General features: G+C 48.4%; 1 protein-coding gene across 1 annotated transcript in view; it reads right to left on the reverse strand.

The window, feature by feature from the left end:
* CFAP74 (cilia and flagella associated protein 74) overlaps window positions 1–14,154 on the reverse strand; it is a 741,155-nt gene that overhangs the window by 691,956 nt on the left and 35,045 nt on the right. The window contains exon 3 of the mRNA XM_063943052.1: window positions 7,785–7,878. Coding sequence (XP_063799122.1) covers window positions 7,785–7,878 — 94 coding nt within the window. The remainder of the gene's footprint in view (window positions 1–7,784; window positions 7,879–14,154) is intronic.

Below are 14,154 nucleotides of genomic sequence, written 5' to 3' on the forward strand. Positions count from 1 at the left end.
GGCTGTATATGCAGTACCCCTTTGACAAACGTCTGAACTTCAGGCACTGAAGCCAGTTCTTTCTGGAAGAAGATCGACAGGGCCGAAATTTGAACCTTAATGGATCCTAATTTTAGGCCCATAGACAATCCTGCTTGCAGGAAATGTAGGAAACGACCCAGTTGAAATTCCTCCGTAGGGGCCTTCTTGGCCTCACACCACGCAACATATTTTCGCCAAATGCGATGATAATGTTTTGCAGTTACATCCTTCCTGGCCTTGATCAGGGTAGGGATGACTTCATCTGGAATGCCTTTTTCCTTCAGGATCCGGCGTTCAACCGCCATGCCGTCAAACGCAGCCGCGGTAAGTCTTGGAACAGACAAGGTCCCTGCTGGAGCAGGTCCTTCCTTAGAGGTAGAGGCCACGGGTCCTCCGTGAGCATCTCTTGCAGCTCCGGGTACCAAGTTCTTCTTGGCCAATCCGGAGCCACGAGTATCGTTCTTACTCCTCTCCTTCTTATGATTCTCAGTACTTTTGGTATGAGAGGAAGAGGAGGGAACACATATACCGACTGGAACACCCACGGAGTTACCAGAGCGTCCACCGCTATTGCCTGAGGGTCCCTTGACCTGGCGCAATATCTGTCCAGTTTCTTGTTGAGACGGGACGCCATCATGTCCACCTTTGGTTTTTCCCAACGGTTTACAATCACTTGGAAGACATCTGGATGAAGTCCCCACTCCCCCGGGTGGAGGTCGTGTCTGCTGAGGAAGTCTGCTTCCCAGTTGTCCACTCCCGGAATGAACACTGCTGACAGTGCTATCACATGATTTTCCGCCCAGCGGAGAATCCTTGCAGCTTCTGCCATTGCCCTCCTGCTTCTTGTGCCGCCCTGTCTGTTTACGTGGGCGACAGCCGTGATGTTGTCCGACTGGATCAATACCGGTTGACCCTGAAGCAGAGGCCTTGCTTGACTTAGGGCATTGTAAATGGCCCTTAGCTCTAGGATATTTATGTGAAGAGACGTTTCCATGCTTGACCACAAGCCCTGGAAATTTCTTCCCTGTGTGTCTTGCATGGAATCTTCCGAATGGAATCGCTTCGTAAGAAGCCACCATTTTTCCCAGGACTCTCGTGCACTGATGCACTGACACTTGTCCTGGTTTTAGGAGGTTCCTGACTAGCTCGGATAACTCCCTGGCCTTCTCCTCCGGGAGAAACACCTTTTTCTGGACTGTGTCCAGAATCATCCCTAGGAACAGTAGACGTGTTGTTGGAATCAGCTGTGATTTTGGGATATTTAGAATCCACCCGTGCTGACGTAGCACTACCTGAGATAGTGCTACTCCGACCTCTAACTGTTCCCTGGACCTTGCCCTTATCAGGAGATCGTCCAAGTAAGGGATAATTAATACGCCTTTTCTTCGAAGAAGAATCATCATTTCGGCCATTACCTTGGTAAAGACCCGTGGTGCCGTGGACAATCCAAACGGCAGCGTCTGAAACTGATAATGACAGTTTTGTATCACAAACCTGAGGTACCCTTTGGTGAGAAGGGTAGATTGGGACATGGAGATAAGCATCCTTGATGTCTAGAGATACCATATAGTCCCCTTCTTCCAGGTTCGCTATCACTGCTCTGAGTGACTCCATCTTGAATTTGAACCTTTTTATGTAAGTGTTCAAAGATTTTAGATTTAAAATTGGTCTCACCGAGCCGTCCGGCTTCGGTACCACAAACAGCGTGGAATAATACCCCTTTCCCTGTTGTAGGAGGGGTACCTTGATTATCACCTGCTGGGAATACAGCTTGTGAATAGCTTCCAATACTGCCTCCCTGTCGGAGGGAGACGTTGGTAGAGCAGACTTCAGGAACCGGCGAGGGGGAGACGTCTCGAATTCCAATTTGTACCCCTGTGATACTACCTGCAGGATCCAGGGGTCCACTTGCGAGTGAGCCCACTGCGCGCTGAAATTCTTGAGACGGCCCCCCACCGTGCCCGAGTCTGCTTGCAGAGCCCCAGCGTCATGCTGAGGACTTGGCAGAAGCGGGGGAGGGCTTCTGCTCCTGGGAAGAGGCTGCATGGTGCAGTCTTTTTCCCCTTCCTCTGCCCCGGGGCAGGAACGAGCGGCCTTTTTCCCTCTTGCCCTTATAGGGACGAAAGGACTGGGTTTGAAAAGACGGTGTCTTTTTCTGCTGAGAGGTGACCTGGGGTAAAAAGGTGGATTTTCCAGCCGTTGCTGTGGCCACCAGGTCCGATAGACCGACCCCAAATAACTCCTCCCCTTTATACGGCAATACTTCCATATGTCGTTTGGAATCCGCATCACCTGACCACTGTCGCGTCCATAACGTTCTTCTGGCAGAAATGGACATCGCACTTACTCTAGATGCCAGGGTGCAAATATCCCTCTGTGCATCTCGCATATATAGTAATGCATCCTTTAAATGCTCTATAGTTAATAATATACTGTCCCTATCCAGGGTATCAATATTTTCAGTCAGGGAATCCGACCAAGCCACTCCAGCGCTGCACATCCAGGCTGAGGCGATCGCTGGTCGCAGTATAACACCGGTATGTGTGTATATACCTTTTAAGATATTTTCCAGCCTTCTATCAGCTGGTTCCTTGAGAGCGGCCGTATCAGGAGACGGTAACGCCACTTGTTTTGATAAGCGTGTGAGCGCCTTATCTACCCTAGGGGGTGTTTCCCAACGTGCCCTAACCTCTGGCGGGAAAGGGTATAGTGCCAATAATTTATTAGAAATCAGCAGTTTTTTATCGGGGGAAACCCACGCTTTATCACACACCTCATTTAATTCATCTGACTCAGGAAAAACCACTGGTAGTTTTTTCACACCCCACATAATACCCTTTTTTGTGGTACTTGTAGTGTCAGAAATGTTCAATGCCTCCTTCATTGCCGTGATCATGTAACGTGTGGCCCTACTGGACATTACGTTTGTCTCGTCACCGTCGACACTGGATTCAGTATCCGTGTCAGGGTCTGTGTCGACCATCTGAGGTAACGAGCGTTTTAGCGCCCCTGACGGTGTCTGAGACGCCTGAACAGGCACTAATTGATTTGTCGGCTGTCTCATGTCGTCAACAGTTTTTTGCAAAGTGCTGACATTGTCACGTAATTCTTTAATTACTACCATCCAGTCAGGTGTCGACTCCCTAGGGGGTGACATCACTAACACAGGCAATTGCTCTGCTTCCACATCATTTTCCTCCTCATACATGTCGACACAATCGCACCGACACCCAGCACACACACAGGGAATGCTCTGATAGAGGACAGGACCCCACTAGCCCTTTGGGGAGACAGAGGGAGAGTTTGCCAGCACACACCAGAGCGCTATATATATACAGGGATAACCTTATATAAGTGTTACTCCCTGTTATAGCTGCTCTATTTATATATTAGCTGCCAATAGTGCCCCCCTCTCTGTTTTACCCTGTTTCTGTAGTGCAGGACTGCAGGGGAGAGTCAGGGAGCCGTCCTTCCAGCGGAGCTGTGAAAGAAAATGGCGCTTGTGTGCTGAGGAGAAAGGCTCCGCCCCCTTCACGGCGGCCTTTTCTCCCGCTTTTTTCAGGAAACTGGCAGGGGATAAATGCATCCATATAGCCCAGGAGCTATATGTGATGCATTTTTTTTAGCCATATAAGGTTTTTATATCGTTTTTATTGCGTCTCAGGGCGCTCCCCCCCAGCGCCCTGCACCCTCAGTGACCGGAGTGTGAAGTGTGCTGAGAGCAATGGCGCACAGCTGCAGTGCTGTGCGCTACCTTATTTGAAGACAGGAACGTCTTCTGCCGCCGCTTTCTCCGGACCTCTTCGCTCTTCTGGCTCTGTAAGGGGGCCGGCGGCGCGGCTCCGGGACCCATCCAGGCTGAACCTGTGATCGTCCCTCTGGAGCTAATGTCCAGTAGCCAAGAAGCCCAATCCACTCTGCAGTCAGGTGAGTTCGCTTCTTCTCCCCTTAGTCCCACGATGCAGTGAGCCTGTTGCCAGCAGGACTCACTGAAAATAAAAAACCTATTTAAACTTTTACTTCTAAGCAGCTCAGGAGAGCCACCTAGCTTGCACCCTTTCTCGTTCGGGCACAAAAATCTAACTGAGGCTTGGAGGAGGGTCATGGGGGGAGGAGCCAGTGCACACCAGCTAGTCTAAAGCTTTTACTTTTTGTGCCCAGTCTCCTGCGGAGCCGCTATTCCCCATGGTCCTTACGGAGTTCCCAGCATCCACTAGGACGTCAGAGAAACATCACTGATAAAAGAAACTGTTTTCGGGTGCCGCGTCACTGTTAAGTCAGGGAATTTATCCCGGATTCTATGTGTTAATGCCCGAAAACAGATTCATTTAACGGGCAAGATAAAGGTGCTGTGACTGAATTACCTCGGGCTTTAAAGCTTTTCACACCTGATAAATTAACAGGTCTAACTGAATTACCCACCTCAATCTCATCAAGGACAAATACTTCATCTATACATATAAAGGCAGGAAAGTAATATGTATCATTTTGGCAAAAGTGCAGATTTTTCAGCAATTCCGCCACAGGATTTAACACACCAATTTCTGTTCTTTTTTTATTTTTTTATTTGAAGTTAGTTGGAGAGCTGTGAGCATACAATGCACGAGAACAGCGCAATCAGAAAGTTCTACACAGTAGTAAGCTTGGCTAGCAGAGGAGAGAGATATCTCCGGGGGGTATACGATATGTCATAGGGTCCGAGTATGCCAGAGGTGCATGATGTCAGCCGAGAATGGGTGTATTTTTAAAGCAGCAATTAGTTACAAGGCAAAACCATGTTGGTTTTACATATACCTTACATATAACCCCTAGACAGGCTTTATTTACACCTCCCAACACTCCTGATCTGCCAGTTGGCCTGCCTAGGAGGGGTAATAATTATCACTCTTTAAATTAGTGAACCAAGACACATGCTTGTTTGTGTTATGCACCACTACATAGTCTACACAGGAGCTAGGATGAAAGTGTAGAAGCCAGACCACGCCCCCCCCCCCAAAAAAAAAAAAAATAACACCCCCCACACAGCCACATTACTGAGCAGCTTCATCCCCCCCACCCAAGGCAAACTGACCTCAAGGCCACATAACCAGGGGACACCCCCTGACAAACCAGCCCTCCGCATCCTCACTGCAGTGCAAATACTGCCCAGGCAATCAACAACCCCCCCACCCCGCGGCCAGATTAATGAGCAGCTAACCCCCACGTGCATCCAACCCCGACTGCCACACAAATCAGCAGGTACCTTTAGGCAAACAACCACTCCGCAGCCTTCCCCCGGGCAAACAATCCCTCCTACCCTGTGGCCATATCACTACCCCTCTAAATCCGCAATCCCTGGCCATGCATAGACCCTCCTATTGGAGATCTCTATGCAGCTGGAGTTTGGAGAAAGTAGATAGAGCAGGATGGGACAGACAGGCACTGGAGTCAGCGCAAGACAAAGGGGGTGCAGATGCACTAAACGATCATTACAGTATAATAAAATATAATATGTCATAAGAGGTTGTTGGTATATCGTTGGCCAATGATATCGGCCTGCCCACCAATCGTCCAGGTCACCTCTTGTCGAGCAGGTCCCTAACACTATGGGGCCTACACCTGGAACGCAGGGAACCCCGAAACATAATCCAGCAAAGGACCCCCCCAGGACATCACACTAAAAAATAGTGATAGTAAAATGATATAAAGTGCAGGTCCCTACTATGAGTTTAAAGGTAGAGAGTATGTGAAAAAAATGTGCATACATGAATAATAGACAAACATGATATAAAAAGTGACTGTGTATTTAAATGGTGATGCCCTGAGACAGCCCTGCCAGAACAGCCCGGGGGACCCCACGTCCAAATGCCAACCCCAAATTTACTGACACTATATACAAATAAATTGGACTTACTTAGGATTAATCCTGTGTCACAGTGCAGTCCATGCTGGTTCCCTGCTTAAAAACATAGAGGGTGGTGGGGGAGGGGTGACAATCTAGATTTGAGGCATTCTCAGACCTCAGGTGTGTATTTCTATTCTATTTCTAATTGGAGGGTGTGCAATTTAGAACCATTTCCCCTCCTGTGCAAGAAAAAGCTGCCGCAATACAGCATGCCTCCAAAAATCTCTGCTGGGGCTGTTGGGGCTGAAGAGAATCTGCACTCCCTCCAAAATCTGGTGGCCGGGCAGAAAAATCTAGGGGCTATGGCTACATGGCCCCTGGAATTTGTGGAGCCCTGGTCTACTGTAAAGGCAAAAAAAGACTATATATGTATCAGAGGCCAACAATTATAACTTTTTTTGTCAATAACTTTTATTCCCAAGACAAATGGTGGAAAACATATGGATAAGTAGGCCACTGGTATGTGATATGTCACAGTGCAACCCGTAGATTTATTGGTGTCAATTATGAAACCTTAGTGGTATCCAAACTTTTTATTTTGCTATTTTTAAGTGTCACTTGCATTTGTTCTAGAACCCTAAAGACGCAGCATTCAAACAAAAGTATTACTTACCATATAATCAGTGGACTCCAAAGCCAGACAATGGGTTGTAACCTCTGACCTAGAGCAACCAATCAGCTGTTTCATTTCATTGTCTAAACACTGCTAAAAGAATGGCAGGTATACGTTTAAATTGCCGGCTGTCTGGATCACAGCGTTCAGGATACCGAAGCCGGAATCTCGTCAGCTGGCAATGCCGACAGCCAGAATACCAGCGAAACAGGGCTATTCCCATTCGTAGTGTCCATAACACCCATAGAGTGGGAATAGCGAGCCCGTATGGGGACTCTTTGCGCTTGCCCCGCAGCTGGCATACTTGCAAGCAGGATGTCGCTGTTGGTATACTGACGGCCGGCATCCCAGACGGTTGAATCCTACTGAACCCGAATGGCAATGTCTGATCGGCTGCAATAAATTACTGCACATATTTATTGATTGCCAGTTTTCATAAATGTCCCCAGTACATACAGTACAAAGGGGGTCATTTCGACTCGTTCGCACGTAGCGGTTCTTCGATGCGGTGCAAACGGGTCAGGACTGCGGCTGCACGGCACACGCGCGTCGCTGCCCGCGCAGCGACGCCGCCAACACAGAAAGTGATCACTAGCGCGATCGCAAGAAGATTGACAGGGAGGAGGCATTCCGGGGCGTCTACTCACCGTTTTCTGGGCGTGGAGATCTGAACGCAGGCGTGTCCAGGCATTTAGAGGGCGGATGTCTGCCGTCAATTCCGGGACCTTCGTCGCTGGATCCGTCGCACAGGGTAAGTAGGTCTGACCCTGGTCTTGTTTTGCAGGAAACTTTTTTAGCATAACAGGGCTGCACAAGCGATTGCAGCCCTGCTATGCTAAAATACACTCCCCCATAGGCGGAGTCTAGTTAATTGCACGAGCAGCAAAAAGTTGCTACGTTCAATCACCTCGGAATGACCACCAAAGTGTGCACAGTGAGTGCATTGAGTAAGCTTTTGGAAAGTGGCATTATTATTATTTTTTTGTTTTGTTTTTTTCTTCCATCAAATAAACATTTTATTGAGCTAATCTGGTTTCTGTGTCTGGCAGTAGAATAGATTCACAGCCATCTCACTTCTGCATAATGCTCTGAAGGATGCATAAAAATAGCATATTGCGCACATCAAATGGTTATTATTTGCCATCTATTTTTCTTTGTGCACCATAAAGCTCTGGTACAGTAACAATCACAGTAATCAGAGCACATTCCTCAAAGACAAGACAAGAAGAGACTGTGTGCAAGGCAGACGTCAGGCACTGGGCTTACCAGCTCCAATCAGAATCAAAACTGTCGCTTGTTTCATCAGGGGCATCTTCACACTGGAGTTTTTCTATCATGTCTCCAAAAGGAAATTCATCATCTTGAAGAATAAAACAAACAATAAGACACACAGATAAACAGAGATAATTATAAGCCGCACAGGCACCGAAGAAGAAATTGGAAAGTTAACTCATATTAAAAGCTTGTGTTCGGTTTGCTTAACTCCTCTGGAGCTTAAAAGAACCCTGCTGCCTACACACATTGGGACTGAACCAGGCCGGCATGAAAGTCAGTTTCTGTATTAAAGGCTTCCAGGTCTCACCCTAACCCACCCCTTTATGCGCCTTGCTCACTCTCTCCGGTCATCCCGGTCTGTCTTGCCCTCCCCTTCTCACGAGCAGGACCCTCTTCCCTTGTTTACTTTTTCCTCCCTCACTTAGACTTTCATCTCATCCTCACTGCCAACAGCAACACCAAACCTTTGTGTTCAGGTGGTGCTGCCATTGTGGGTATTATGCTTACATACTGTAGCTGGTATTCCTTGTTCTGCTTAGTTTCTCTTACGTCCTAGAGGATGCTGGGGACTCCGTAAGGACCATGGGGATAGACGGGCTCCGCAGGAGACATGGGCACTTTAAGAAAGACTTTAGGTCTGGGTGTGCACTGGCTCCTCCCTCTATGCCCCTCCTCCAGACCTCAGTTGTATACTGTGTCCAGTGGAGACTGGGTGCTTTTCAGAGAGCTCTCCTGAGCTTTCTGACAGAAAGTATATTTGTTAGGTTTTTTATTTTCAGGGAGCCTGCTGGCAACAGACTCCCTGCATCGAGGGACTGAGGAGAGAGAAGCAGACCTTCTTAAATGCTAGGCTCTGCTTCTTAGGCTACTGGACACCATTAGCTCCAGAGGGAGTCAGAACACAGGTCTCACCCTGGAGTTCGTCCCGGAGCCGCGCCGCCGTCCTCCTCACAGAGCCGGAAGATAGAAGCCGGGTGAGTATGAGTAGAAAAGAAGACTTCAGAGGCGGCAGAAGACTTAATGATCTTCACTGAGGTAACGCACAGCGGTGAAGCTGTGCGCCATTGCTCCCATACAGCTCACACACAGCAGTCACTGTAAGGGTGCAGGGCGCAGGGGGGGGCGCCCTGGGCAGCATAGAAACCTCTTTTCTGGCAAAAATAGTATATATACAGCTGGGCACTGTATATATATATATATATATATATATATATAAGAGCCCCCGCCAGTTTTCAGTATATTTGAGCGGGACAGAAGCCCGTCGCCGAGGGGGCGGGGCTTCTCCCTCAGCACTCACCAGCGCCATTTTCTCCACAGCACAGCTGAGAGGAAGCTCCCCGGACTCTCCCCTGCTTATACCACGGTTAAAGAGGTTTTAAAGAAGAGGGGGGGCACATAATTAGGCGCATATATACATTTATACACAGCACTACTGGGTAAACATATGTTTATTGTGTTTTTTCCTGGGTCATATAGCGCTGGGGTGTGTGCTGGCATACTCTCTCTCTGTCTCTCCAAAGGGCCTTGTGGGGGAACTGTCTTCATATAAGAGGATTCCCTGAGTGTGTGGTGTGTCGACATGTCTGAGGTAAAAGGCTCTCCTAGGGAGGAGGGGGAACAAATGAATGTGGTGTCTCCGTCGACAACGCCGACACCTGACTGGATGGATATGTGGAATGTTTTAAGTGCTAATGTAAATTTATTGCACAAAAGATGAGAAGGAACAGCCAGGGAGTCAACCCATGTCTGTCCCTATGTCGCAGGGACCTTCAGGGTCACAAAAGCGCCCACTATCCCAAATAATAGCCACAGATACCGACATGGATTCTGACTCCAGTGTCGACTACGATGATGCAAAGTTACAGCCAAAATTGGCTAAAAGTATTCAATATATGATTATTGTAATAAAAGATGATTTGCATATCAAACCCCCTGTCCCTGACACGAGGGTACACATGTATAGGGTAAAGAAACCTGAGGTAAACTTTCCCCCATCTCATGAACAAGTTATTGAAAAGGCTTGGAAATCTCCAGACAAGAAACTGCAGATTCCCAAAAATGGATTCTTAGGGTGTATCCTTTCCCGACTAAGGACACGATACGGTAAGAATCTTCCCCAAGAGGGAAAAAAGCTTGGACACGCTTATCCAAAAAAGGTAGCGCTGCCATTATGGCTACCCTCAGGGATCCTGCTGATCGCAGACAGCAGGCTACCTGGAAGTCCATTTACACAATCTAGTACCTGACTCAACCCGGCGTTAGTGTCGGCTTGGGTTTGTAGCGCTGTAGCAGCAAGGATAGGTACCTTATCGACGGAAATTAATACCCTGGATAAGGATACCGGTTTATAGACCCTGGGTCATATTAAAGATATGGTCTTATATATGGGAAATGCTCAAAAAGACATTGGGCAGGCCTACTGAGTTCTAGAAATCACCGCTATGTCGATTTCTGCTAGACGAGTCCTATGGACCCGGCAATGGACAGAAGGCATATGGAGGTTTTACCTTACAAGGGTGAGGAATTGGTTGGGGAAGGTCTCTCGGACCTGGTCTCCACAACTACGGCAACTGAATAAAATTTTTGCCATGTATTTCCTCACAGCCTAAGAAAGCACCACATTAACACATGCGGTCCTTTCGGTTATATAAAAACAAGAGAGTACGAAGATAGTCTTTTCTTGCCAGAGGTAAGGTCAGGGAAAACAAGCTGCCAACCACAGCTAGTTCCCAGGAGCAGAAGTCCTCCCCGGCCTCTATAAAATCCACAGCGTGATGCAGGAACTCCGCTGAGGGAGTCCGCCACAGGGGTGGCACGTCTTCGACTGGTCAGCCACATCTGGGTTCACTCACAGGTGGATCCCGGGGAGATAGAAATTATTTCCCAGGGTTACAAGCTGGAGTTCGAACAAGTGTCTCCTCGCCAGTTTTTCAAATCGGCCTTAACAGCTTCTCCCCCAGAAAGGGAGCGACTGTTAAATGCAATTCACAAAGTGTTTCATCAACAGGTGGTGGTCAATGTTCCCCTACTTCTACATGAGAATGGGGTAGTAAATCAACCCTGTTAGTAGTCCCGAAACCGGACGGTTCGGTCAGACCCATTTTACATTTAAAATCCTTGAACCTATACTTGAAAAGGTTCAAGTTCAAGGTGCAATCGCTCAGAGCGGTCATCGCCAGCCTAGAAAGGGGGAGATTTTATGGTATCCCTGGACATAAAGGATGCATATCTTCATGTTACCATATATCCACCTCATCAGGCGTACCTAAGATTTGCGGTACAGGTTGGCATTACCAAGGTTTTTCCACCGAGGATTAACACCAAGGTAATGGCGGAAATGATGGTGCTCCTGCGCAAGCAGGATGTCGCAATTAGTATCACTTTCACTGAAGGTGTTACAGCAACACAGCTGTTTTCTCAATATCCCGAAGTCGCAGTTGATTCCTACAACTGGTCTGACTTTCTTGGGCATGATTCTGGATACGGTCCAGAAAAAGGTTTATCTGCAGATAGAAAAGGCTCAGGAACTCATGACTCTGTTCAGGAACCTATTGAAGCCAAAACAGATGTCAGTACATTACTGCACTCGAGTCCTGGAAAAGATGGTGGCGTCATACAAAGACTTCCAACGGGACCTACTGGAAAGTGGTCCGAATCACATCTACAGATTCATCAGTTGATCGCCCTGTCCCCCAGGGCCAGGGTATCTCTCCTGTGTGGGTGCTCACCTTCTAGGGGGCCGCAGGTTAGGCATTCAGGACTGGATTCTGGTGACCACGGACGCGAGCCTCCGAGGTTGGGGAGCAGTCACACCGGAGAAAAACTTCCAGGGTCTTGGGTCAAGTCAAGAGACTTGTCTTCACATCAACGTCCTGGAGCTGAGGGCCATATACAACGCCCTTCGTCAAGCAGAGACCTTGCTTCGCGACTTACCAGTACTGATCCAATCAGACATCATCACCGCAGTGGCTCATGTAAACCGCCAGGGCGGCACAAGGAGCAGAGTGGCATGTAAGCGCACTGTCAGCAGTGTTCATTCCAGGAGTGGACAACTAAGAAGCAGACTTCCTCAGCAGACACGACCTGCATCCAGGAGTTGGGACTTCATTAGGAAGTCTTCACACAGATTGCAAGTCAGTAGGGACTGCCCCAAATAGACATGAGGACGTCCCGCCTCAACAAAAAGTGAAAAGATATTGCGCCAGGTCAATGGACCCTCAGACGGTAGCTGTGGACGCCCTAGTGACACCGTGGGTGTTCCAGTCGGTCTATGTGTTTCCTCCTCTTCCTCTCATCCCAAAGGTGTTGAGAATAATAAGAAAAAGAGGAGTGCAGACAATTCTCATTGTTCCAGATTGGCCACGAAGGGCCTGATATCCGGATCTGCAGGAGAATGCTCACAGAAGATCAGTGGCATCTTCCTCTAAGACAGGACCTGTTGCAACAGGGGCCATGTCTGTTCCAAGACTTACCGCGGCTGCGTTTGACGGCATGGCAGTTGAACGCCGGATCCTAGCAGAAAAGGGCATTCCGGATGAGGTCATTCCTACGCTGATAAAGGCTAGGAAAGACGTGACAACTAAACATTATCACCGTATATGGCGAAAATATGTTTCTTGGTGTGAGGCCAGGAATACTCCTACGGAAGAATTCCATCTGGGCCGTTTTCCTTCACTTCCTATAAACTGGAGTGAATTTGGGCCTAGAATTAGGCTCCATTAAGGTTCAGATTTCGGCCTTATCTAATTTGTTTCAAAAAGAATTGACTTCTCTCCCAGAAGTACAGACTTTTGTGAAGGGAGTGCTGCATATTCAGCCTCCTTTTGTACCTCCGGTGGCACCTTGGGACCTTAACGTGGTGTTGAGTTTCCTTAAGGCGCACTGTTTTGAACCACTTAAAATGGTGGAGTGAAAATATCTCACTTGAAAGGTGGTCATGTTGTTAGCCTTGGCTTCGGCTAGGCAAGTGTCGGAATTGACGGCTTTGTCTCATAAAAGCCCCTATCTGTTTTTTTTCCATATGGATAGAGCGGAATTGCGGAACCGTCCTCAATTCTTGCCTAAGGTGGTGTCATCTTTTCATATGAACCAACCTATTGTGGTGCCTGTGGCTACGCGTGACTTGGAGGATTCCGAGTCCCTTGATGTAGTCAGGGTTTTGAAAACTTGCGTAGCCAGAACGGCTAGAGTCAGAAAAAACAGAAGCACGGTTTGTCCTGTATGCAGCCAACAAGGTTGGCGCTCCTGCTTCAAAGCAGACTATTGCTGACTGAATCTGTAACACGATTCAGCGAGAGTGAAACGGCTGGATTGCCGTTACCTAAATTGGTCAAGGCCCATTTCACTAGGAAGGTGGGCTCTTCTTGGGCGGCTGCCCGAGGGGTCTCGGCTCTACAGCTGGGCCGAGTGGTTTCTTGGTCGGGTTCAAACACCTTGCGAGGTTTTAGAAGTTTGATACCCTGGCTGAGGAGGACCTCCTGTTTGCTCAATCGGTGCTGCAGAGTCATCCGCACTCTCCCGCCCGTTTTTGGAGCTTTGGTATAATACCAATGGTCCTTACGGAGTCCCCAGCATCCTCTAGGACGTAAGAGAAAATAAGATTTTAAACCTACCGGTAAATCTTTTTCTCGTAGTCCGTAGAGGATGCTGGGTGCCCGTCCCAAGTGCGGACTACTCCTGCAAGACTTGTATATAGTTTTGCTTACATAAGGGTTATGTTATCATTTTCATCGGTTTTGGACTGATGCTATGTTGTTTTCATACTGTTAACTGGGTAGTATATCACAAGTTATACGGTGTGATTGGTGTGGCTGGTATGAATCTTGCCCTTGGATTAACAAAAATCCTTTCCTTGTACTGTCCGTCTCCTCTGGGCACAGTTTCTCTAACTGAGGTCTGGAGGAGGGGCATAGAGGGAGGAGCCAGTGCACACCCAGACCAAAAGTCTTTCTTAAAGTGCCCAGCATCCTCTACGGACTACGAGAAAAAGATTTACCGGTAGGTTTAAAATCTTATTATTGCACTGTAAGATCTCTTCACCCTTTTCTTCTTATGTACTTTCAGAGGCGGAACTACCGCCAGTGCAACCACTGCGTTGCACTGGGGCCCGCCTCTGTCCAGGGGCCCAAAGCATGTAATGAGTCAAACTGACTCATTACATGCCGCAGCGTGCTGCGGGCAACTGCTGCCCGCAGCACACAGCTGCCCGGACAGAGAGGAGAGGAGCGCAGCGGTCATGGGGGTAAGGAGAAGGAGGGAGGTGGAGGAGGGAGCCGCAGCAGCGCTTTGCTACTGGTTGAGGCGCTGCTGCTGCTGCTGCTGTCCCTCTGCTTCACTATAGGCTGTCTTCCGAGAACAGCCT

This window comes from Pseudophryne corroboree, chromosome 10 (assembly GCF_028390025.1).
Source record: "Pseudophryne corroboree isolate aPseCor3 chromosome 10, aPseCor3.hap2, whole genome shotgun sequence".
In the NCBI taxonomy this organism is placed as follows: Eukaryota; Metazoa; Chordata; class Amphibia; order Anura; family Myobatrachidae; genus Pseudophryne; species Pseudophryne corroboree.